The sequence below is a fragment of the Delphinus delphis genome, unplaced genomic scaffold, assembly GCF_949987515.2.
Source record: "Delphinus delphis unplaced genomic scaffold, mDelDel1.2 scaffold_326, whole genome shotgun sequence".
Taxonomy (NCBI): domain Eukaryota; kingdom Metazoa; phylum Chordata; class Mammalia; order Artiodactyla; family Delphinidae; genus Delphinus; species Delphinus delphis.
Window position 1 is genome coordinate 62,314 of NW_027192947.1, and position 23,233 is coordinate 85,546.

Consider the following 23,233-nt stretch of genomic DNA (forward strand, 5'->3'; position numbering starts at 1 on the left):
AAATGATACAGGTAGATGGAGAGATATACCATGTTTTTGGATTGGAAGAATCAACATTGTGAAAATGACTCTACTACCCAAAGCAATCTACAGATTCCATGCAATCCCTATCAAACTACCACTGGCATTTTTCACAGAACTAGAACAAAAAATTTCATAATTTGTATGGAAACACAAAAGACCCTGAATCGCCAAAGCAATCTTGAGAACAAAAAACGGAGCTGGAGGAATCAGGCTCCCTGACTTCATACTATACTACAAAGCTACAGTAATCAAGACAGTACAGTACTGGCACAAAAACAGAAATATAGATCAATGGAACAGGATAGAAAGCCCAGAGATAAACCCACGCACCTATGGTCATCTTATCTTTGATAAAGGAGGCAGAAATGTACAGTGGAGAATGGACAGCCTCTTCAATAAGTGGTGCTGGGAAAACTGGACAAGTACACGTAAAAGTATGAGATTAGATCACTCCCTAACACCATACACAAAAATAAGCTCAAAATGGATTAAAGACCTAAATGTAAGGCCAGAAACTATCAAACTCTTAGAGGTAAACGTAGGCAGGACACTCTGTGACATAAATCACAGCAAGATCCTTTTTGACCCACTTCCTAGAGAAATGGAAATAAAAACAAAAATAAACAAATGGGGCCTAATGAAACTTCAAAGCTTTTGCACAGCAAAGGAAACCATAAACAAGACCAAAAGACAACCCTCAGAATGGGAGAAAGTATTTTCACATGAAGCAACGGACAAAAGATTCATCTCCAAAATTTACAAGCAGCTTATGCAGCTCAATAACAAAAAAACAAACGACCCAATCCAAAAATGGGCAGAAGACCTAAATAGACATTTCTCCAAAGAAGATATACAGACTGCCAACAAACACATGAAAGAATGCTCAACATCATTAATCATTAGAGAAATGCAACTCAAAACTACAATGAGATATCATCTCACACCAGTCAGAATGGCCATCATCAAAAAATCTAGAAACAATAAATGCTGGAGAGGGTGTGGAGAAAAGGGAACACTCTTGCACTGCTGGTGGGAATGTGAATTGGTACAGCCACTATGGAGAACAGTATGGAGGTTCCTTAAAAAATTAAAAATAGAACTACCATATGAACCAGCAATCCCACTACTGGGCATATACCCTGAGAAAACCATAATTCAAAAAGAGTCATGTACCAAAATGTTCATCGCAGCTCTATTTACAATAGCCCGGAGATGGAAACAACCTAAGTGTCCATCATCGGATGAATGGATAAAGAAGATGTGGCACACATATACAATGGAATAGTACTCAGCCATAAAAAGAAACGAAATTGAGCTATTTGTAATGAGGTGGATAGACCTAGAGTGTGTCATACAGAGTGAAGTAAGTCAGAAAGAGAGAGACAAATACTGTATGCTAACACATATATATGGAATTAAAAAAAAAAAAGTCATGAAGAACCTAGGGGTAAAACAGGAATAAAGACACAGACCTACTAGAGAATGGACTTGAGGACACGGGGAGAGGAAGGGTAAGCTGTGACAAAGCGAGAGAGAGGCATGGACATACATACACTACCAAACATAAGGTAGGTAGCTAGTGGGAAGCAGCCGCATAGCACAGGGAGATCAGCTTGGTGCTTTGTGACCGCCTGGAGGGGAGGGATAGGGAGGGTGGGAGGGAGGGAGACGCAAGAGGGAAGAGATATGGGAACATATGTATATATATAACGGATTCCTTTTGTTGTAAAGCGGAAACTAACACACCATTGTAAAGCAATTATACTCCAATAAAGATGTTAAAAAAAAAAAGATTCCATTTCTGGGAGAGCTAAAACGAATGAAGTTGTCTCCTTTTGGTGATGTGGAGCTTAGCATAAGCAACTCCATTTTGGGCCTCTGTCTTGTTTTTAACAATAGATAACTCAGACTTAATTGCTATTGTTAATTTATTACTGATATTTTCCAAGTGTGAAAAGTCTGATGAGGTTCACAGTATGAATAGTACTACTGATAAGAGAATTTCACTCTTACTGTGCAAAAAACAAAGACCAAAAAAAAAAGCCTCCTTCCCCCTAGCCCTCCCAACCGCAGCCAGATAGATAACGGCACAGGTACAGAGCCCTGAGTTTCCACAGATTCAACCACAGGAAGGAGTGAGGGTGGGGAACCATCCAAATCCAGCCCTCAGCTAAAGCAAATAATAATGGCGAAAAACTTTAAATAGATCCAGGGAGGAGCTCATTTTTGGGGCATAAGAAGCAGTGCAGCACCTCAGGTATGCCTTGTTTCAGAAATTGCTTTGGTTTGTTTTTACTTCCTTCTATTCTGTTGGAACAGAAAATACAGACCTTTTACGAACGTATTCACCACGTCTGACGATGAACTCATTTAGACCAGCCAAAATAATTGTCCGACAGGGACACAGGACTTCAACCTCAGTTCAGAAAATCCCTGACATCTGACGTAGGAGGATTTATAGGTTTAGTGGAAATTGCTTTTTCTCCTGCCCTCCAGATTACAGACTGTGGGTTGATTTTTTTTTTTTTTTGCATGAGTAAACATCTTTCTAATAATGAACAGAACAATAATGTGTTAAGAGAGAAAAAGAACATCCTTTTCCTTTTTTGCTGTTTCTTGAGAGAACTGTTTGGATTTGGAAACGCATGCTGGCTGTCCAGAACATGAAAGTTGGCCTTTTCCTTTTGTGGTGGCCATGGGCTTTGGCTACTGAAAGCAGAGTGCACTGGCGAAAAAGAGACGTACAGGAGATGTCGAAGAAAGGCAGGTGAGTGGACTTCCCCTGATCGAGAATTTAGGGGAAGAGGGTATGTAAAGCAAGCTTCTGGTTTTGTTGTGGAATCGTTTACAATATATGGTGTTTCCCGTGGATGCCTTTTGCCTTTTTACTCCTTTTCCCTTTGTTTTCCTGCTTCCGCCTACTCCCCCATTTAGGAAGTTAGAATTATGTTTTCTTTTTAAATGATGCTAGATTTGATACAGTGCTATCATTGCATATTCTTCAATCTCTTAGGAATTGTCCTGGGTAAAAGTAGATACTGGATAAAAGAATATATGCACATTAAAAAAAAATAAGGGCAGTTATTTGATGTGTGCATCCTAGGTTGGAGCAAATCTGGGAATTCTCAAATAACCCATGGGACCTCTAATTAGTGAGAATGATTCTGTGAGTTCTAATTATTTCTGCTAGATGTGTAAGTCCCTTTTAACATCTTTTAAAAGAAAAGAAAGCAGCTGTCTTCAAGCTGTGTGGCTAGGAGGATCGTTAGGTTGTCCCCGCCAGTAGTAAATCGGGAGGAGGCAGGGATGGACCTGCCTGAGGACCAGCCGCTGCTGGTTACCAGCACGGTACACGTCACCCTGGCCATACCAGCCTGCGGAGGGAGCTTGGACAGAGCCAGACCGATCCTTCAGCATTGGTCTCACCTGGGCAGCTCTGTGACAGAGCTGGTAATGGAATACCTGCATACCTGCTTGTCCGATATGCATGAATAAAATAGTACATTTGGAGATCCCCCAATCCAACTCTCTCTCTTTCACTGAGGAAGAGATGGAGGCAGGAAGGGCACTGATTCTTGGTTCTTTATCAGCCTGAGTCCAAATTGAGCTTCAGCTTTCTTCATCTCTGAACGTAACATGAATAGAGGTCATAAAAAAGCAATTAGTATGGAAGGAAGTCCAGCTTTCTGGAGTTTGGGGCTAGTGGTTGGGCTGGGTGTCTTGTTCCTCAGTGCCCAGCTCTGTGTTTGAGAGAGCCCTCCACACATGGGATCCGGAACAGCCAGGTCTGGCTCACAGCGCTTGTTTCAAGCTGTTTTAGCAACATCACAAAGCTAGGAGCTGAAATATCCAGTGGTCATGGTGAGCCCGGGACACAGACAGAAACCGCTGTGCACAAGCCATATGTCCTGTTACAGTCAAGAGTCAGAAGCTGCTGGGCAAACGGTGGAATCAGTGGAGCGGTGCTGCCACAGAGATGCTCTGAACCAAATGTGCTCTCGAGGATTAAAAACAGCGACAGCAACAAATCCTATGGGTTGTCGCCAAAAACTTCTCAGCCTCTCTCCCAAGCCAGAGCTAGAGGGGGAGCTATTAGTAAATACCACTGAGGAAGAGAAGTCTAGAGAGTGAAATAGATTTTCTTTTAAAAATTACTTAAAAGAACTTTCACTTTTTTTAAATTATGAAAGCCATATATGACCATTACTTTAAAAACCATAGGAACAAAAATTTTTTCAACACACAGAAATCACCCATAATCCCCAAACCTAGAAGTAAGCTTGTTAACATTTTTGTGTATTTTCTTCCAGTCTTTTTTTTCTCTAAGCATATATTGAGTATTTACTAGCCTGGGATTATTCTATGCATATAATTTTGTAACCTCATTGTATTTAATACAATGATTTTGTTTACTTATTTGAAGTCTATAGAATTATCGTTTGAATGCCCACACTATAATGCATAATAGTGTATAATTACCACCATTTAAGCATCTTCCTCTATTTGTGGACATTTAATTGCTTCCCCTTTGTTATTATAAATATTCTGTATGGATATCTTTGTACATAGGGTAGTTGCTTACATACACGATTATTTAATTAGGATAGACTCCTGGAAGTGTACTGGGTCAAATGGCAGAAGAACATTTAAAGGTCCAATATAACTGGCAGAATTGCTTTCCAGAATGGTGAACCCAGCCAGGTTTTTGTTTTTATGTAGCCTCGACTTTTAAAGGCTCACTTTAAAGGCTCACTTAATTTCAGCCAGACTCTAAACTCATAAGCTGCTGGTAATTTGTATCCAGGCTTCGTTTCATGGGTCATAATAATAACATAGGAAGCAAGGTGAACTCATGCACACAATGGGGGTGAGGCAAGTAAGGCGGCTACGATGCAAACTTAAAGGAGGCCCTTGCACGACCTGAGAGGGAGTGCCTCCTTACGTTTTGTGCCTTACTTGACTCTCGGTAAAGATCAGAATGCCAGGGCAGTGTTTCTAGAATAAATCAATACTTATGGTCTCTCCCTCCTCCCTGGAAGAATGAAGATCTAGGGACTTCCCTGGCGGTCCAGTGGTTAAGACTCTGTGCTCCCAATGTAGGGGGGCATGGGTTTGATCCCTGGTTGGGGACCTAAGATCCTGCAGGCCACACTGTGTGGCCAGAAAAAGAAAAAGAATAAAGATCTAGCCTATCTATACCACAGGCCCCTGGACAAATGCTGGCTCAAGCTCTAGGAGGGTAAACTGATAACATCAGAAACAAAGTACCGTTATCATACTGCTTTGTCTTGCTAAAGAATTCAAATTTACTCTGAAGGTAGAGAGGATCTAATAGTTTCAGCTGATTTCCATTTTGGAGAGATGACACTGGTGGCAGGATGGCAGGAGGATGGGAAAAGTGCTACAGGGGGGACAGAGAAAGTCATCCAGTGTGTCTGCTTTAGACCAGATGAGAGATGGTGAGAGCCGGAACCAGGATATGAGTAGGATGAAATGAACAGGGATGGGGAAGATGGATGAGAGCTTTAAGGAGGTAGAATTGTCAGAATTAGACTGGGTGAAAGTCTAGCACGTATTTGGATGGTATAACTGGGTAGAGGGTGGTACCAGAGAAGGGAGAGCAGGAAGAGAAGCACGTTTGGGGGAAAAGATGATGATTTTAGTATGAGCATGTGGACCTGGATGTGCCTGCAAGATACCAGGAGATGGTTGTCCAGTTGACAGGAAGGCCTACAGGTCCGCAGCTCGGGAGGGAATTCGGGCCTGGAGACGTAGTTGTAAAGAGAGTCCTCCTAGGGCTTCCCTGGTGGCGCAGTGGTTGAGAGTCCGCCTGCTGATGCAGGGGACACGGGTTCGTGCCCCGGTCCGGGAGGATCCCACATGCCGCGGAGTGGCTGGGCCTGTGAGCCGTGGCTGCTGAGCCTGCGCATCCGGAGCCTGTGCTCCGCAACAGGAGAGGCCCCAACAGTGAGAGGCCTGCGTACCGCAAAAAAAAAAAAAAAGTCCTCCTAGGTGGTGGTGGATGAGGTGACCCAAAGACAGTGTGTAGCATAAAATAAGAGCAGGACAAAGGACAGAGCCTTGGGGACAGACAACATTTAAGGAGAGGTTGGAGGAAGAGGACTTGGTGAAGGAAGCTGAAAACGAGAGACCAGAGAAGTAGATGTAGCGCTGGAATCGAGAGGCATCAAGAGGCGAAGGGAGCACCTTTGGGACAGTTATCAGTTGCTTGTTACGGGGCAGGCACTGCCCTGGGCAACGGGTGCCTCGCCAATGACTGAATCAGATACAGTCTCTGCCTGCAAGAGGCTGACAGACCAGAGAAGTGTTCCAGTGCTGTGTCAAGGGTTTCCAGAAGGAGGGAGCGATCAACAGGGTCAGATCCCACCAGAGTAAAAATCAGTTAGGCAGAGGGCCAAGATGTGAGCGGGCCAAGAGATACGGTATGAAGAGCCATTAACAACCTCAGCAAGAAGAGACGGGTGGTGGTGTGTTAAGAAGAGAAAACGGAGTGAATGTGGTTCACTCTTAACAAGACACCTGGCTGTGAACTGGGAGACTGAGACTAGAGAAGGTGAGAGGGAGAGACAGGCAAGAGCTTCCAGGCAAGGGGAGACGAGCGGGTTCAGGTGATGAAGGGCAGAGGCCGGGAGGGAGGCAGTGATCACGCACGAGGCACTGCTGTCACATCCTGTCCTGCCAAAGCGCAAGCCTCTGGCTTATGGACAGCATCTCTCTGATTGCCCTAAACACCGTGGAATGTGATTTCCTCTTAAGTTACTAGTGTTCTCTCTGCATCTCATCCCTTCATTCTCCAGAGAGTTTGCTGGAACTTTGAGTCTCCACTTTGTGCTTCTCTCTCATCTGGTATGAGCTGCCCCTCATACTGATGGCTTCCTGAGCCTCTGCTGGGCTGCTCCCATGCTTATGACACCCGTCTCTTCCCACTTCCTCTGGCTCAAGTCTTTTCCTCCTCTAATATTTAGCACAGATGTCACCTTCTCTGAGGAGCCTTCCTTGGCCCTCCCCTACCCCTGCCTCTCAAGTCTCAGGTAACTTTCTTCGGAAATTCCACGGCCCCTGATCGGTCCTATCTCAGAGGAATAATCATTCAGCATTATCACTTTTCTTCATCTGTCTCAGCTTCTAGACTGTGAGCCCCTTGCGGGCTGTCTGCTCAGGCAGCCATAACCAAACACCACAGCCTGGGTGGCTTAAACAAGAGACATTTATTTTCTCATAGTCCTGGAGGCTAGAAGGCCATGACCAAGGTGCTGGCAAATTCGATTTCTGGTAGGGATTCTCTTCCTGCCTTGTAGATGCCACCTTCTCACATGGCCTTTCCTTTGTGCTCGTCAATGCGGAGTGGGGTAGTGGGGGAGGATCCAGGTGTCTTTTCCTCTCCTTATGAGGACACCAGTCCTACTGGGTCTGGGGCCCACCCTCATGATCTCATTTAACCTTAAGTACCTCCCTAAAGGCCCTGTCTCCAAATACAGTCACACAAAGAGTCAGGGGACTATATGAATTGGGGAGGGGCACAATTCAGTTCAGAACAAGGGCTCAACCAGCACATTTATTCTTGTCTCCCCAGGTTCAAGTACAATATCTGGTAGATAGTAGATGCTCAAGAAATGTTGGGCATGAATAAATGAGTGACTCCTAACCCTTGCTATTCCTGTACTTCACTCACTCATTCCTTCAGTCATTCATTCATTCAACAAATATGTGTTGACCACACTGCCCCAGGCACTGGAGGCAACGGAGAGGAACGTGGACCTCACTCCTTCCTGTGTCGTGCTGACAGTTTAGTGGGGGTGACAGACCTTAATCCAATAATTTTTACAGAATGTCAGAATATCAAAGACTTTAGAAAGCCCCTCCTTTTAAAGATGAGGAGAGAAAGGCCCAGAAAGGTATGGAACTCATGCCACCCCGCGTACCCTCAGAGTTCCGCGTCCCCTGTTTCTCTACTTCCTGTGCCCTACTATGACCACCATAAAATGAGAACAGGAAGTTCTATTCATGGATGTGAAAGTCAGGTTGAACCATATGAGAATGTTTTGATACTTCAAAAACAGTGGAATATCAGCCATTTCCCGTGGTTCTAGCTAACATTTTCTTGTTTAATTCTTACAGTGACCGCCTAAGGTTAGTATTATTCCCCCATTTTATGGGAAACTGGGAAACAAAGATCAAGGAACCCACCCAAGGTTAACAGCTAGTTGGTGGCCACCCTAGGATTCAAACTGAAGTCTGAATGGTGCCAAATCAGTGACCCTTCCAATACCACGAGCAGCCTCGTTAAAGAAATCTAACTTCCAACAAGTGATTGTAACTTGTGATTTCTGTGACATTGGGATCTGTGACCCCCTGTTCTAGGCCTGGTCTCCTCCCCATTTCTTGGGTGAGAGGGCGGGAGGTCACTAGGCTGAGAAGTCACCCAGCAACTTCTCATTCCCAAACGCATCACAGGCTCCTTGATGTACATACGCTTTGTTTTGTTTTGTTTAACAGCTGGTGTATTTAATTAGTGATGGGAATTCCACTCATAAGACATTTATTGCAAGTCTAAAATGTTCAAAGCCATATAGGTACATTGTGAATAGGATATGATCACTAAACAAAGGTTGCTCATAAAGCAGGTGGTGTTGGTATTAGGGACAGATATTGATCTACAAGTTAGAAAGTAGAATGTTCTATAACGTATGGGAAAAATACAACCTGAGAATTCTGATAAAGAGAATAGGTGGGGAAAATTCAGAGCTTTAAACTAAAAAAAAAAAAAAGTAATGCAGTGTCTTCGAATGGGAAGGCATAGAGAATTTATGTTCAGACATACGAACAAGGAAAAAGGGATGATCTAGGTCGAGATTTTACCTGAAAAGCAGGTGGACAAACATGCTCCTACTGTGCCCTCTTGTCCCCCTGGGAGGGCCACAGCAGGCCAGGTCTGCGAGTTGAGGACCCATCAGCTTGGTGGGAACCTGGGTCTGTCATGGTGGCGAGAAGAAGGCTTGATCAGAGGAACCCAAGATAACACAGAAGCCACATCCAAGCTGGGCTGGTCCCACCCACACCAGACACAGCCTTCTGGGTCCAGGTGACTCAGGTCTGCCACGGGTATGCAGACTTCAGGTGTCAAGGAGTATTCACACTCTGGATTAGTCAGGGTTCTCCAGAGAAGTAGAACCAATAGGATATATATAATACCTATTTCTCTCTCTCTCTATCTTACCCACACATATGTGTATTGTGTAACATATATATAGTGTAATATGTGTGTGTGTGTGTGTGTATGGAGAGATAGGGGGAGGAGGATTTATTTAAAGAATTGGTTCACATGATTGTGTGGGCCACCAAGTCTGAAATTTATGGGGCAGGCAGGCTGGAAATTCCAGAGGGAATTGATGTTACAGCTCTAATCTGAAGGTAGTCTGGGCTTCCCTGGTGGCGCAGTGGTTGAGAGTCCGCCTGCCACTGCAGGGGACATGGGTTCGTGCCCCGGTCCGGGAAAATCCCACATGCCGCGGAGCGGCTGGGCCTGTGAGCCATGGCCGCTGAGCCTGCGCGTCCGGAGCCTGTGCTCCGCAACGGGAGAGGCCACAGCAGTGAGAGGCCCGTGTACCGCAAAAAAAAAAAAAAAAAAAAAAAATTAAGGTAGTCTGCAGGGAGAATTCCCTCTTCCTCAGAGGACCTTAGGAGAAAAGACTGAGTTGATTAGGTGAGACCTACCCACATTACGAAGGGTAGTCTGCTTTATTTAAAGGCTACTGATTTAAATGTTAATTACATCTTAAGAATAGCTTCACAGCTACATCTTAAGAATAGCTTCACAGCAACATCTAGGCTGGCATTTAACTAAAAACTGGTACCATAGCCTAACCAAGTTGACACCGAAAATTACCTATCACACCTTCTTAGAGGCAGTGGTTTGAAAAAGAGATTGTTGGTTACCCCAAAATCCACTTAGTGAGGAATCAAAGGAAATAAACTATTTATACTTGAGGGAAAATACACAATACTGACTCATGATGTGGACGAATGCACAGCCTCTATAGCAATTCAAGAAGTGCAATGTAAGTAACATTATGATAACATAAATAAATACAATAAATACAAATTAAATGCACACACACACACCCCATGCTGGCAGGTCCAGGGGAACACAAAACCGTCTTTGTGGGGCCCTGACAGTGGACTGACCCTTTCCACATCACCATCTGCCAACAGGACTAGAGCTGTAAAGTACGTCTGAGGGATGATGCTTCTGGAACAGACTTGAAAGGTCTCAAAGCTGCCCTGTGGCCCAATCCCTTATTTCATGGCAGAGGAAACAGACTTGGAGAGAGGAGGAACGTGCCGTGTTCCCTCATCAGTCAGAAAAGCCGGGGCTCCCGGCAGTGTGCCAGCCCCCTAACTGCCCAGTGCCCTCCGTGCCACGACAGGTCACTGCCTCAAAGACCTGTGCAGAAGAGCAGGGTGTGCAAACGTCACAGCAGCGTCACTTGGGTGGAAAACCAAGACACTAGCCCATGTTCAACCCTAGCTCAGTGGCAGAGGGAGCGCAGCTGGTCTGGCATGGGTCTCCTCTCCCTTCTGCTGTCCAACCAGCTTGGCCACACCGAGCAAGTCCCATCTCATGGCCTTTGTCCCTGCTGTGCCTCTGCCTGGACCACTCTTTTCCAGAATCGGCAGGTCGTTCTCTCACCTCCCTCAGGCCTCTGCTAGGTTGTCACCCTCTCAGGGATGTGTTCCCTGGCCACCGATATAAAACAACCCCCCCAGCGGCCCACTCCCTAACCCCTAACCCTGCTTACCATCACAGCCCCGAATTTTGTTCCCATAAGGTAAGATGGAGCCCTGGATGTGTGTCCGTGAGGATTTCCTTCGAAGTCTTGGCTTGGGCACGAACAGTTACGGGCAACCCCAAGAATCCGTCACCAAAGCTCCCAAGCCAGAGGGACCAAGTCAGGCTCAAACTGAAAGAGTGCCTGGCTTTGGGACCTGCCACTGCCACGTTCTCACACCGTGACTTTGGACAAGTTGCTGGATATCTTCAAGTCTGCCCCTTCCACAGAGCGGAGTCAATTATGTCTGTCACCTCAGGGTTACTGTAAGGATCGTGTGGACCAATGCATGTCAAAGAACTTTGACTGTAAAGCTCGAAAACCCATAAAGATGCTGGGCCTCATTTATGCAGTCCTACGGCGGACACAGATCAGAAAGGCCAGTGTAGACCCTCATCCACCAGGAGCCCCGTAGAGGTGCCTTTGCTTTGAGGACAGTTATACTCCACACATCACCCAGTGATACTCCCTGATTTGCCAACATGGGGGTCCTGCCCAGGGGAAGGAGACCACTTCAGGGTGTCTTGCCCTGTCTGAACTCACACTGAACTCATATGCTATTGACATGATGGGACCCAATAACGTTCCTAAGTCGTCTGTGTAATCAAAGTTCTAGAACATGGCCAGGAATCAACCTGGAGCTTAACCTCAGCAGTTGCCACGATACTCTTTTTTTCTTCTTTGTGAATCTCAAGAAAGCGGCTTTCCGTCTCCAGTTTTCTGGCTTCTCACCTAGTTTCCAGGTTTTCTCTGCTGCAGGATCCTTAAGTTTCTTGAGCTGTAATTCATCTGGGTCTGTAGGCTTGAGTTCCGTTTAAAAAGCTAGAGCAGTTGTTCTCTATGTTGGCTGAGGAGGTCTGCAAGCTGTTGATCGCTGGGTCCCACCCTTGGTCTGCGGTGTGGCCTGGGAGTTTTTAAGTCTCTCAAGTGAACCCAATGTGTGATCAAGGCTGAGAAACACTAAGTGAGATTATCTCAGGTTATCATTTTCACCACGCTGGTCAGCCGCTAATTCTTTTCACTCTTCCCTTCCCAATTTGAACACCATTCTCTTTGATGGAGAGTAGCAAAGTAAAATTGGATTCTGTTAGCAGAATTACTGTCTTACTGTAATTGTTCACATTGCTCCATCTTTTCCAAGCAGTACTTCCTTCTACTGACTGTCCTGGTTCAGAATCCAACTTTAAAGAATTCTGCTTGTCTTTAGCACCTTTTTTGAGCCTTGCCTCGTTTACACCTTGGTCTTCTTGCCATATTGCTTATGGACCCATTCATCTCTTTGGAATGCACCTGTGGGTTTGTGTTTCTCCTTCCATATTTTGTATATATCTTAGTAAAGTCTGAGCTCTGCAAACCATTAGGAGCTGGGGCCACAGAGATGTATGAGATAGAGTCCCTCCGACATAGAGTGCACAGGGAAGTGGTGGGCTGATCAGAAAGCCCCCGCTGTGCAGGATGGAGCACATTCTGATGAAGGTATTGACTTCAGTGGGAAGGAGGGAAGCCCAGGAATTCTTCCCGGAGGAGGTGATATTGATCTGGGTGTGCAAGGCATCGTCTGGGTAAGAAAGTGTACGAAGACTAGTGGAAAGGACCTTCCAGATAGATGGGACAGCAGGAGCAAAGGCATGGGGCATGGGGGGTATAACTGGCAGCTGCAAGAAGAGGGGGGCAGAGAGGGAGCTGCGGCTGGGGAGGTGGGCAGGAGGCTTATTATAGGCCTTGTATGCCTAAGTTGTATTGATTTCACTTTGAGGGTGAAGGGTTTTAAGAGGGGAAGTGGCATGATTGTGATTCCCATACCATGCTGTTGGTGTGATGGTGGATTAGAGTAGGGTGAGACCAGAGGCGAGGAAGTCTTCTCCCTCCCATGGGAGAGATGATGGGCAGAGGGGGTGGGAAAGGAGAGGCCAGGATATGGAGAGAGGCCATGAGGGGGAAGCTCATCCAGGACTGGCTGAGCGCCTGGGGTGGGCGAGGCTGGCCGAGCCGGGAGGGCAGCCCTATGAACAGATACACCTCCAAGCAGTGCAACTAGGGCTGCACACGCCCCACTGCTCTCCATGGCCCTGGATGGGGGTGTGAAGGAGGATGACATCCAGGTGATTTGGACCCACATTCAGGGTTTCTCTCCTTGGCTATTCATATGCCAAGAAAGCAAGAACATTTCATGAGCAGGTTCTTTCTTTCTTCTTTTTTTTTTGTTTGGATTTTTAAAAAAATTGAAGTGTAGTTGAGGTACAATATTACATAAGTTACAAGTGTACAGTATAGTGGTTCACAATTTTTAAAGGTTATACCCAATTTATAGTTATTATAAAATATTGGCTATAGTCCCTGTGTTATACAATATATCCTTGTAGCTTATTTATTTTATACGTAGTAGTTTGTACATCTTAATCCCCTACCCCTATCTTTCCCCTCCTCCCTTCCCTCTCCCCTCTGGTAACCACTAGTTTGTTCTCTATATCGGTGAGTCTGTTTCTTTTTTGTTATATTTAGTAGTTTGTTTTATTTGTTAGATTCCACATATAAGTGATATACAGTATTTTTCTTTCTCTGTCTGACTTATTTTACTAAGTATAATGCCCTCCAAGTCCATCCATGTCACTGCAAATGGCCTTATTTCATTCTTTCTTTATGGCTGAGTAATATTCTGTTGTATATATAGACCACAGCTTCTTTATCCATTCATCTGTTGATGGACACTTAGGCTGCTTCCATATCTTGGCAACTGTAAATAATGCTGCTATGAACACTGGGGTGCGTGTATCTTTTTGAATTAATGTTTTTTGTTTTTTTGGATATATGCCCAGGGGTGGAATTGCTGGGTCATATGGTTCATTAGCTAGCTCTTGCTTTCTTGTCAAAATTAAGTTCTCTACCTTCAGAGGTGAAATAATCAGCAAAGTGAAGTATAACTTATCAAGTGCTCTGCTATTGGCTGAATGAGACTTCCGGCAGATCCCTTGTTTCTCACACTCCCCCATCCCTGTTTTATCTAACCTCTGGGAGATGTTCTGAGAAAACATCATCCACTTACAAACTGACGAGGACAGCACAGCAAGGAAACATCAAGAAGAAGAACCATAGGTCAGAACTTTTCCTTTTCTCCAAGAGGATAGAAAAAACATATCAATAGATGTTCAAAAAACGTACACCCGCTGTTCATTCTAAAAAGCTGTCTCAAATGTCATCCTGTATCATCATAACTTGGGACATGTCAATTCCTTCTTCATAACTTTCCAGGGACTCATTCAATAAATGCACTCGTTTCATCAGTGAGTGGCCACCAGTTTTCTGCAAGGTCCATGCTGGCTTCTCTGTGAGGGGAAAGGTAAGGTTGGATGTTCCGCATGTAACCCACATTCCAGGCAATGGGAGCCAGGTCTTCCATCGAGACACTGTGGCCAACCTAGCCTCTCACCCTTGGAACCAGAGCCTCTGGATTTGCCTCCTGGCTCCTTCACTTTTACAAGTTATTCAAACCCTCTGTGTCTTAGTTTCCTCGTGTATAAAATGGGGACAGTGGCAAAGCATACCTCACAGGGTTGTTCTGAACACTAACCCAAGTTAATACATGTAATATAGGTAGCGTGATAACTGGCAGAGCGCTCAGGCAGTGTTAGTTATTCCTATTATCTGATGTGTGTCACACTTCATTTCAAGGTTAATAATCATACCTCGGCTGGTAAAAAGATGCTGATGACAGGAAAAATATTTGAAGATGTATTGTAACTTGAGTTAAAAGCAATATTTGAAGATATATTATAACTTGTGTTAAAAGCAAGTTACAGTATTTCTCTCTCAGGAGTGTAAGGATATACTCAGGATGGCACAGGTTATTTCTTAGTGGTTTTCAGCCTCTCCTTTATGTTTAAATCTATTTTTCAAAAAGTTTTAACATGGGCATGTAAACAGAAAAAAAGTTATTTTAAAATATACAATAAAACAATAACAATATTATATACAACAACAATAAAAAAAAAGACTTTAAGGGAGTTCCCTGGAGGTCAAGTGGTTAGGACTTGGGACTTTCACGGCTGTGGCCCGGGGTTCAATCCCTGGTCCGGGAACTAAGATCCTGCAAGCCGTGTGGTGAGGCCAAAAAAAAAAGACTTTAAGTATCTTATTTATCAGTTTTTTCTAAGCTAGAATCTAAGCTTCATGACGGCAAAGGCAGTGACATCTCAGAATTTGACAAACCTCCCTTTAGTCAGTGCCCAGTTCTGTTTCAGCCGGGCCCAAAGCCACAGTAAGACCAGGGCCAAACCTGATTTTCATTCCTGCCCCCTCTTTTGGTCCCTGCTGGCTCTCTTTCCTGGTGCCTGTCCAAGGCGCTGATCCCTTCCTTCATTCACGAACATGTGCTGGGAGTCCACAGGGGCCCAGCACTGTGCAAAGTGCTGACGATGAAGAGGACTCTGCCCTTGGTGGCCTGTGATCTCATCCTGCCCCTCCTGACCACCTGCCCGTTGCCCAACAGGCCGCCCTCCCTGTAATCTTAGCCCTTCCCACCCCCTGGGACCTGCCCCCGCACACCTGTCCTTGCTCCGCTTTGCCGCGGATGACATAATCCCTATGCATCAGCCCTGACGTGTCCCTGGGCATCAGTCTGGTCCTGACCGAAAACAGCGCCGCACTCAAAAGGGCTTAGGCAATCATTGAACAAAGGGACTGCTCGCAGAGCTGTGCAGAGGGTTCAGGGAAGCACCCAGGCAGGTGGCTGCCCCCCAAGCACTAGGAACAGAAGGAAACCATGATGACCCACAGGCCTGAAGGGTAAATTGTGTTATTGGAGCTTATCGACGATACTGTGATTACCTGTAATCACAGAGCAACACAGACATTGCTAGTCCCTGGCATCAAAGCAGAGAGAGAAGGAGGAATAAACACTCTGTGTTTCATCTCCTGCCAGTGCCCATTTGGCCGAATCCCTAAGCCCGGGGGCAAGGACGCCCAAGTGATACAGTCCACCTGGCAATGTGTTCCTCTCCGTACTGACAGCTTCATGGTGGATCCAGGTTAAGAATGCCATCAATTTCAGTGGGGGAGATAGTTTAGGTTAGACCTTTTCAAATCAGGCCTACTGAGTAATTAATCCTCCAATTCCTCTTCCTGTGGGTCCTGTGAAAATGCTCATCAAAAAGCTAAATTAGGAAAAAAAAAAAAAAAAAAAAAAAAAGCTAAATTAGGGCTTCCCTGGTGGCACAGTGGTTGAGAGTCCGCCTGCCGATGCAGGGGACACGGGTTTGTGCCCCGATCCGGGAGGATCCCACATGCCGTGGAGCGGCTAGGCCCGTGAGCCATGGCCGCAGAGCCTGCGCGTCCGGAGCCTGTGCTCCGCAACGGGAGAGGCCACAACAGTGAGAGGCCTGCGTACCACCAAAAAAAAAAAAAAAAAAGCTAAATTAATGCATTGCAGCTTCATAGTTGTTTTTTTTTTTTCTTTCACATTTTATTCTGGTTAGATTTGAAGCAAATCTGGAGGGTGAGGGATGCTTTGTTGATTTGAGTACCTAGACTCTCTAGAACACTTTTATTTTTAATTTTCATGGTAAGCCTCAAAGACAGAGACCAGGAGCACACAAAGATGCCCTCACTGGCCAGAGGTACCCACACACCATCCTAAGGGGGTCTCTTCCCCACACCTCGGTTGCAGTGATTTCAGCAGCACCCCAACCCCTGGCCAAGGGGCAGGAAGCAGAGGGTGGGACAAGAGGAAGGGGGAGCTGGAAAGGAGGAGAAGGGAGATGGCTCCCGGCTCCAGTGGGAGAGAGAGAGGAGGTGGGCGGCCATGCGGACCCCAGCTTCCTCCATTCCATCCACCAGCAGTGTAGCTCTGCCTGATTCACTGGTCCCAGTTCTTCCCCTGGGCCGCTGCCTTTGCTGCCAGCACAATGATTTCCTTCCTTTAGGAGGAATCTTCCTTATTGGCTCAGAAACGACAATGGCTCCTCCCATTTGCGTTTCCACCTTAGAGTTTGAAAAGCACACGCACGATCTCATTGGCCCCTCACACCCCTGGTCAGGTCACAGAGCTTCACCTTTAATCAGGCGAGAAAACCGAGTCTCCGGGAAATAAGATGCCCAGAGGCACAGAGTAGGCAGGTCAGTGGAGGGCAGAGCTCTGTTTTTCTGTCTCCCAGACATATATCCCCCCCACCCCAAAGGATAAGGAATTTCTTCAGGAAAGCAGATAGCAAAGGACTTTAAAGGTGGACGGAGCCAGTTATAAGGAAGGAAACTGTGTGTTGAGGATGAAGGCATCAGGGCCGTGGCTCTCAAAGTACTGTCTGCTGACCACCGGTAGAAGCAGCAACTGGGAACTCATTAGAGATGCAGATTCTTAGACCTCAGCACAGACCTACTAAATCAGAAGCTATGGGGCAAAGAGAGGTTCAGGAACCTAGGTTTGAACCAGCCCTCTAGGAGATGCTGATGCAGGCCAAAGTGCGGGAAATGTGCATTGAAAGGAAGAAGTGTGTGTGTGTGTTACCCGGGAGAGCACACACACTGGTGTTGGAACAAGGAGGAACTAGGAGAGCAGTTCATTGTTTCTGTGGGTTTTAGAGATGGTGATGATGGGTAAATGAAGGCCGTGCACTGATTGAAACAGCAAAAGACTGGCAGCAACTCACATGTCCACCAATAGAGGACTGAGTGTGTGAGCGACGGTGCATCCGTGCAATGGAACACTGTGCAGTGCGAAACAGAATATGAGGCTTAGGACATTTTGCTATGGGAAAAAAATCCAAGTCATATATAAAGAAAGAAAGAAAAAGTATAAGAGTTTATATAATATGTAAACTTTGTGTATAAAAATAGGAGACCCTTTGTGACAACGTGGATGACAAATACTGTGTGATCTCACTTCTATGTGGGATCTGAAAAAACGAACTTGTAGACACAAGAGAACAGACAGGTGGTTGCCACAGGTGGGGATAGGGTGTGGGTGAAATGGGTGAAGGGGATCAAAAGGTACTTGCTTCCAGTTATAAGATAAATAAGTCCTGAGGAGGTAATGTACAGCATGGTGACATAGTCAGCAATACTGTATTGTATATTTGAAAGCTGCTAAGAGAGTAGCTCAAAGTTTCTCATCACAAGGAAAAAACAAATCTGTGACTATGTAAGGTGATGATGTTAACTAGATTTATTGCAGTGATAATTTTACCGCAAAGTATGCATGTATCAAATCATCATGTTGTACACCTAAAACTAAGACAATGTTATGTGTTAATTATATTTCAGTGAAACTGGAGAAAAGTAGGAGATCTAAGAATATATATTTGTATTTACTTGTACCTACAAGATACTCTGGACAGATAGACCAGAAACCAATAAGAGAGGTACCAGAGGATGGGGGAATGGGATGGGTGGAGGCACAGGTAAGAGGCCAACTTTTCACTGTATTTCTGTTTTAAAAAATTGTCAAACCCTGCAAATATAATGCCTATTTAGAAAAAGTGAAAATAAATTAAAATGGCCCTAGATGCTCTTCAGAAGCAGAAGCACAAGAAACTGCCTCCCAGGGAGCCAGGATGATTGGCCTTTGACCCAAGGGCAAGTCCATGCTCCCTCCACAGGATGGGCCAGCAGAGGCCAAGGGAGCTGGGCTCAGCCCACACCCGCCGCCTCTCTCCTCTAGCTCCAACCTGCCCAAAATGGCCGAGGAACTTTGGGTGAGTTAGACTTATTAGTAAGCCCAGGACCAGCAGTTCTCAGCCTTGGTTACACATTAAAATCATCTGGGAAGCTTTTAAAAACACCAATGTCCAGGCCCTATTCCCAGACCACACAAATCAGCACCTCTAAGATGGGGCCTGGATGTTGGTATTTTTAAAGTCCCTCATTCACACTCCTAAACCCCTGTCTTGGACCTTCTGGGTCAGTTCATTTATCCAGAAAGCTGGAGGAAGAGAGGATTTCCATCAGCTTTAAAGAAGAAATAACACATCCCATCAAACTTGTCAAGATCAAGTCTGAATGCAAATGGGTTTTATCTGGCTTAATTAGGTTATGTGATCAACCTGTTTTCTCCCCCTCTGCAGCCCAGTTCTTAAACGCAGCCCTGATATTACCAAATCGCCACTGACAAAGTCAGAACAGCTCCTGAGGATAGATGACCACGATTTCAGCATGAGGCCTGGCTTTGGAGGTATGAAACACGCACTGTGGGGGCTTGTCTTCTTTCTACAGGTCCTTCTCTCTGTCTGTGGGCAGAAGTCAAGCCAAGGGTCCGCTCAACGTCGCTCCCTGCATTCAAGTCTGCCTTGGTTGTGCTTGGTGAACAAGGCCCCTGAGCCCCCAGCATCATCTGAGCACCTCCCCTGGCCGGCCTGCCCTGGGCTCTGCTGAACGCATTCTTGGGAGGCGGCTGCTGGTTGGTGGCCAGGCCAGCCCAGCCGAGCTGTGCTCGGGCCACTGCTGACAGGGATGGCTCAGCATCGGGGAGCCCAGCAGCTGGCTGTGAGGACGGCAATGGGAAGACAGGGCAGCTGCATCCCAAAGCTGCCTCCCGAAAATGCTCGGAAAGCACGATCTTGGACTAAATTTGTTCTCGTCTGGGAGCTGGCAGACAGAACTCTGGGTCCACATCCAAGGGCAGAGTGTGGTCTGCTGGGTTTAATTAAATGAAAGTAGTTAGAGAAAATAATGATTTAGTGCTGAGGGATGCCAAAGCCCTCTGAAGCTTAGCCTGCAGCTGCCAGGTTTCAGCTTTCTTAGTGTCAAATAGGGTTTTCATCGTTATGGGTTTTTTCCCTGGAAAAAAAAAAATTTATTTCAGAAATCATTCTCATGCCTTTTATTTCTTCCAGTCACCTTTGCCTAAAGAATAAACAGGTTCTGGAAGGGAGTTTCTGTCCAGTCCATAATCAGCTGCTGTTGGATCCAAACCCACCTTTTTACTCTGTGATGATCTAAGTGTGTTCCATGCCTGCCCTACACGCCTGAAAGCAGGGAGGAAAAGAGGCAACAGTTTACTTCCCTTATAATACTTTCTTTCTCTTTATGAATATTGTGTTTATGGCCTATAAACACCCCCCCCCCAAATCTAATGTTTTCATATCCATCCCAGTGTATCACATCCCCCATGGAAGCTACTCCATCATGTAGCAAAGAAGCAGATCTGTGGGCTTGGCTAATGTTTTGAATATGACTTTGGGCACTGATTTACCAAGCAATGCCTTTCTTATGGCCAGAGACATTGGCTTCCAGGATGAAAGAGGGTACAAAACCAGGAGGTAAATATAAAAATATAAAATGTGTGACCTCATGCTGAGGAGTAACTCCTTAGATGGGACCTGACTTTGATCTAGGTCTTCATCCTCCCCTTAGATGAGCATGTGTAACCAAAGACAGATGCTTTATATTAATCTAATTGTTTCAGAATCACCTGGATGATTCAGACCAAAAACATTTCTTTTCACCTTAGTTGGAATATTCTAGGGAGCCAGCCCATGACTCCACCCTTTTATCTCTGGTTATCCTGGCATGTGGGACACCAAACCTTCAAATCTGACAAGACACGGAGGTTCCAGGGGAAATGCTCCTTACGCCTGTCTCATTCACAGTCAGAGTTCAAGTGAAAAGAATAAATGCTCTTGCTGTGCCCTGTCCCCAGGCCCAGCCATTCCTGTTGGCGTGGATGTGCAGGTGGAGAGCTTGGACAGCATCTCAGAGGTCGACATGGTAAGTGCTTCTCTAACCAGAGCTGCAGACAGGGAGATTCCCACAGGGCCTATGCCGGGCCAGGAGCTCCACACACCAGAATTCACCAGGCTCATAACTCCCCAGGTGGTGGGAATTCCCACACTCGTTTTACAGTTCAGGGAGGTTGAGACACTTGCTCAAAGCTACACAATTGGTATGAAACAGAGCCAGATGACAAACATGATCTTCCCTGCCCCAGTGTCCAGGGTCTTGCCACTGGGATTGTTCTCCGGGCAAAGGCTCTCCAACACAAACAGCAGGGTCCAAGGATCCAGATATATGCTACTGCTGTGGATTCTGTGTCTGGCTGTGAAAATGCAGACAAAGCAAAAGTTTGCTTTGTTTTTCCTTTTTAGTGGGCTTAGATAAAAGATAGAACCTTCCACAGCTCCTTGACTTACAGGACTTTGTAGGGCCTTATCTTAGTTTCGGTTCCCCAAGAAGCAGACCTGAGACAAGCATTCCAGCACGAGCAGTTTATTGCAGGCGATCCCGGGAAACACAAGAGGCTGGGGACAGGGGAAGGGAAGGAAGCAGAAAGGGCCATGCCATCCAACCAGATCTACGTGAGACTCGGTCCCTTGGGGGTACTCCGAGTCAGCAAAGAACTCACCTCAGCGTTGTCGCAGCTGAGGGGCCGGGAGCTGGGTTACTTATCCATCTCCCAACCCTTCCCCCAGCTCCACTCCCTGGCTGAGGGCTGCTTCCAGAGGCTTGAACTGTCTGGCATTTGGGGCTGGCCCTGTGCGTGGGCTGGGAGCCCTCAGGCTGTGGGTCTCATTGCCGGCGGTAGCAGCCTTTGCCCAGCGGAGGCGAGTGTCAGAGGATGGAGTGGGGCTCAGGTCCCCGCTCTGTAGAGCCTCTTGCTGAGTCCCCCTGCCCCAAGCAGGGTTCGAGAGCCTCCTGCGGCAGCAAACCCCAGGGACTAGAAGCAAGGCCTTCCCGGGCTCAGTTTCCTCCCCAGCCTGGGGTACAGAGGGTCCTGCCATCACCCAGCTGTTCAGTGGGTGGGGTCTCCCTCTCTGCCCTCGCCCCCCAGGACTTCACGATGACCCTCTACCTGCGGCACTACTGGAAGGACGAGAGGCTGTCCTTCCCGAGCACCAAAAACCTCAGCATGACGTTTGACGGTCGGCTGGTGAAGAAGATCTGGGTCCCCGACATGTTTTTCGTGCACTCCAAGCGCTCCTTCATCCACGACACCACCACGGACAACGTGATGCTGCGGGTCCAGCCCGACGGCAAAGTGCTCTACAGCCTCAGGTGAGCCCTTTCTGGCCTCCCTCTTTCCCTCGGAGTCCTCTTACTCCCGAAGCTGGGAGGAAGGGAAAACTTTTGTCAACCAAGAACATCACTGGTCCCACCACAGCAGTTTTGCTTTTACCTTTTTTTCTGGCCACGCCACGTGGCTTGTGGGATTTTAGTTCCCCAGCAGGGATGGAACTGGTGCCCCCTGCAGTCGAAGCGGAGTCCTAACCATGGACCGCCAGGGAATTCTGCTTTTTGGCTTTGAACAGCTTAGCTTCTAACTTTCCAGGAGCTGCCGACTTTTCAACATCAAGAAAACCTAACTCTACACACGAGTAAACATTTATTTATTTATTTATTTATCTACCTTTGGCTGCGTTGGGTCTTCGTTGCTGCACGTGGGCTCTCTAGCTGTGGCGAAGGGGGGCTACTCTTCATTGGGCTCAGTAGTTGTAGCACGCAGGCTCAGTAATCGTGGCGCATGGGCTTAGTTGCTCCGCAGCATGTGGGATCTTCCTGGACCAGGGCGCGAACCCGTGTCCCCTGCATTGGCAGGCGGATTCTTAACCACTGTGCCACCAGGGAAGCCCCAGAGTAAACATTTTAAAGAATTATTTCGTCTTGCAAATACACTTGGGGAAATTTCTCAGGCTGGTGCTTATGATTTATGCCCTATTCAAGTTCAATTTCAAACGTTTAATGAAAGTTTTATTTCTCTAGTAGGGGTCAGAGAAGTAGCTAACGTATTCTTCTCAAAGACCTGCCTCCTTCAACTCCTCCGATTCCCAATTTCCGATTTGAAATTTTGGTTTAGAAAAAAAATTGTTTACCTCGCCTGGCCAGCTCAGGCTTGTTTTTTGTCCCTTCTCCCTGGTGTTCTCCTTGAGAAACTATGGGGACCCTGGGCCGCTTGATGATTTTAAATGCTATTTTGAGCATCACTTTGAAAACATAAAGAATAAGATCTTCTCACAAGCTTAGATACCTTAGAAATGTTTCTTTCTTTCATTTATTTATTTATTTATTAAAGTATAGCTGATTTACAATATTACATTAGTTTCAGGTGTACAACATAGTGGTTCAATATTTTTATAGTCTATACTCCATTTACAGTTATTAGAAAATATGGGCTCTATTCCCTGTGCTGTGCAGTAGCCTTAGAAATGTTTAATTGCTCATCAAGCACTGACGTGGGGAAGCTTTCCTTAAGCACAGGCATGCAGTGGGGCTTTCCCTGTACGCCCAATTTAGAAACTTGTGGTGCTCGCCTCCCCCTGGGAGGGCGTGTGGAGATGAGCTCAGGCCTTCACAGAGAAGCGACTCAGCTGCTGCCTGAGATTGACTCCTTCTGTGCTGTGCTGATGGTACATTTCAGTTTTACAGACTTGGTTTCG

At 46.3% G+C, this 23,233-nt stretch overlaps 1 protein-coding gene across 1 annotated transcript in view; it reads left to right on the forward strand.

Annotated features, from left to right (window-relative positions):
• Positions 1-2,318: 2,318 nt before the first annotated feature.
• Positions 2,319-23,233, forward strand: part of LOC132419280 (gamma-aminobutyric acid receptor subunit rho-1) — a 35,241-nt gene continuing 14,326 nt past the window's right edge. Inside the window, exons 1-4 of the mRNA XM_060003264.1 lie at positions 2,319-2,791; positions 18,929-19,035; positions 20,503-20,570; positions 21,631-21,854. Coding sequence (XP_059859247.1) covers positions 2,670-2,791; positions 18,929-19,035; positions 20,503-20,570; positions 21,631-21,854 — 521 coding nt within the window. The 5' untranslated portion in view covers positions 2,319-2,669. The remainder of the gene's footprint in view (positions 2,792-18,928; positions 19,036-20,502; positions 20,571-21,630; positions 21,855-23,233) is intronic.